At 34.5% G+C, this 2,050-nt stretch overlaps 1 protein-coding gene across 1 annotated transcript; it reads left to right on the forward strand.

Moving 5' to 3' along the window:
* Positions 1–31: 31 nt before the first annotated feature.
* On the forward strand, positions 32–1,987 carry LOC106751081 (fatty acid synthase-like; the record flags this gene model as incomplete). Its single annotated transcript, XM_014631857.1, has 6 exons — positions 32–40; positions 393–507; positions 582–852; positions 928–1,082; positions 1,398–1,799; positions 1,887–1,987. Coding segments are annotated over exons 1-6 (1,053 nt in total), but the record flags the coding sequence as incomplete, so codon positions are not given.
* Positions 1,988–2,050: the final 63 nt, after the last annotated feature.

The following is a 2,050-nucleotide window of genomic DNA, read 5'->3' on the forward strand; positions in this document are numbered from 1 at the left end:
GATGTCCCAATGTGTTAAGGCCGTCCACAGAATGTCCACAGTATGTTCAAAGTCTATAGGATATCGTGTGCTGTTTGGGTATTGTTTTAATAATATCCACAAAATTATAATGTAGGATCGTAATCATATTATTATATTTTTAACAATAACTCCTAAATAATAAATATTTCATAACTTTTAGTCTAGTATCGATTAACGAATGTAATCGTTAAGTTTGCAATGTAAACTATTCACTATTAACAATATTAATGTACAAAATGTAAATGAGTGCCATCGTACACTTTCTTCTCATATATATTATTTAATACGTAATAAACAATCTTATGTGATGAGTTAATTAAATATATTTACGCAGATTTATGATATATTTGATAATATTTATTATTTTTCAGATTGACGATAATAATGCGAATCACAGTAAGTCCCTTGAGATTATTAAATCGAAATTCTTGGAGCTTCTAAGTCAGATGTTACCATCGCAATCATTAAAAGTCGCGGTCCAGTATGGTTGGGCAGATATGAACGGGACAACACACCTGCAACAATAGCACAATTTTATGCTGACAATTTGTTCCATCCAGTTCCATTCCGAAAAATTATAACTTTGATACCGGAGGATGCGATACTCGTCCATATAGCGATTCAAAATGATTTTCAAACGATTATAGCAAAGTCGTTGGAATCAACAGTGATTTCACTGTGCAAACGCGACCAGAAACATACCATACAAATGTTTTTAGAAGGAATTGGTGATCTTTATAATATAGGTTTTCAGCCGCAGATTGCAAATTTATATCCACCAGTGCAATTTCCAGTTAGTCGCGGAACACCAATGATATCTCTTCTTGTTAGGTGTGTATGTGTGTTTATTTAATTACATGCGTACAAAAACGATTTTCATTTATTTTCGGTCTACAAATGTTACAGATTGGATCATACCGACGATTACCATGTTTATCAGTACAGAGGACAACACATAATTTCCAGTAGAGAAAGACCTGTCAGTATTACCACCGCTGACGAAGAGTTCGAATATTTCTCTGGTCATGTAATTGATGGAAAAAATTTGCTACCGGCGACAGGTTATTCTTTTTTAATTTGGCAAATGATTGGTTTGTTGAGTGGCATTGATTATTGCAACATACCGATTGTNGCATATGATTGGTTTGTTGAGTGGCATTGATTATGGCAACATACCGATTGTATTTGAAAATGTTAAATTTGTCCGCGCTACTAACGTATCGAAGAGAGATTATTTGAATTTAATTCTTATAATACAAGAAGGTAAATTGCTTATGTATTTTGGTCGCGATAATTTCGAAGAAAATTAACCCGATAAAGTTATATGCAAAGGAAGGCGCGGTTTATATGGTAATTCTTGCATGATATTTTTATAGGCACTAATAACTTCGAGATTATAGAAGATGACAACGTAATTGTCAGTGGATTCGCAAGGGTACCTAACGACATTGCGTATGAAAAACTACCTGTTCAATTTTTATCCAACAGTGGTGAAGATAATGAGTGCATGAACACAGCAGATATTTATAAGGAGCTACGACTCCGTGGTTATCAGTATACTGGTTTATTTCGTTTGCTGAAAAGCGCTTCTATCACTGGTAAAGTAGGGCACATCAGGTGGCCTATGAATTGGACAGCATTCATGGACAACATGCTACAAATGAAAATCCTATCGTTTGATCCAAGAAGTATTTGCGTGCCGACTGAAATTCGCAAATTAATAATCGATCCTGAATATCACATGAAACAATTGCACGATATTTCCGTTAAAAAAAAAAGTAAGTCTGCGTAACCCTCAAATATTTTCGTAAACAGTTGCAGATATATAAATGGACTTCATTACAAATCTGTGAATTTTATTACAGATTTGCCTGTACGTGTCTATGATTGTTTAGACGCCATAGTATCCGGAGGAATAGAAATTTGTGGGGTCAAAGCTACAGTCATATCTCGTCGATTGACCAGAGTACAAACCGTTTATGAGGAATACAGTTTCATTCCATATCGAGATAACGCCATGATGTCTTTG

This window comes from Dinoponera quadriceps, unplaced genomic scaffold (genome assembly GCF_001313825.1).
Source record: "Dinoponera quadriceps isolate SergipeBrazil2010 unplaced genomic scaffold, ASM131382v1 scaffold8377, whole genome shotgun sequence".
Lineage (NCBI taxonomy): Eukaryota > Metazoa > Arthropoda > Insecta > Hymenoptera > Formicidae > Dinoponera > Dinoponera quadriceps.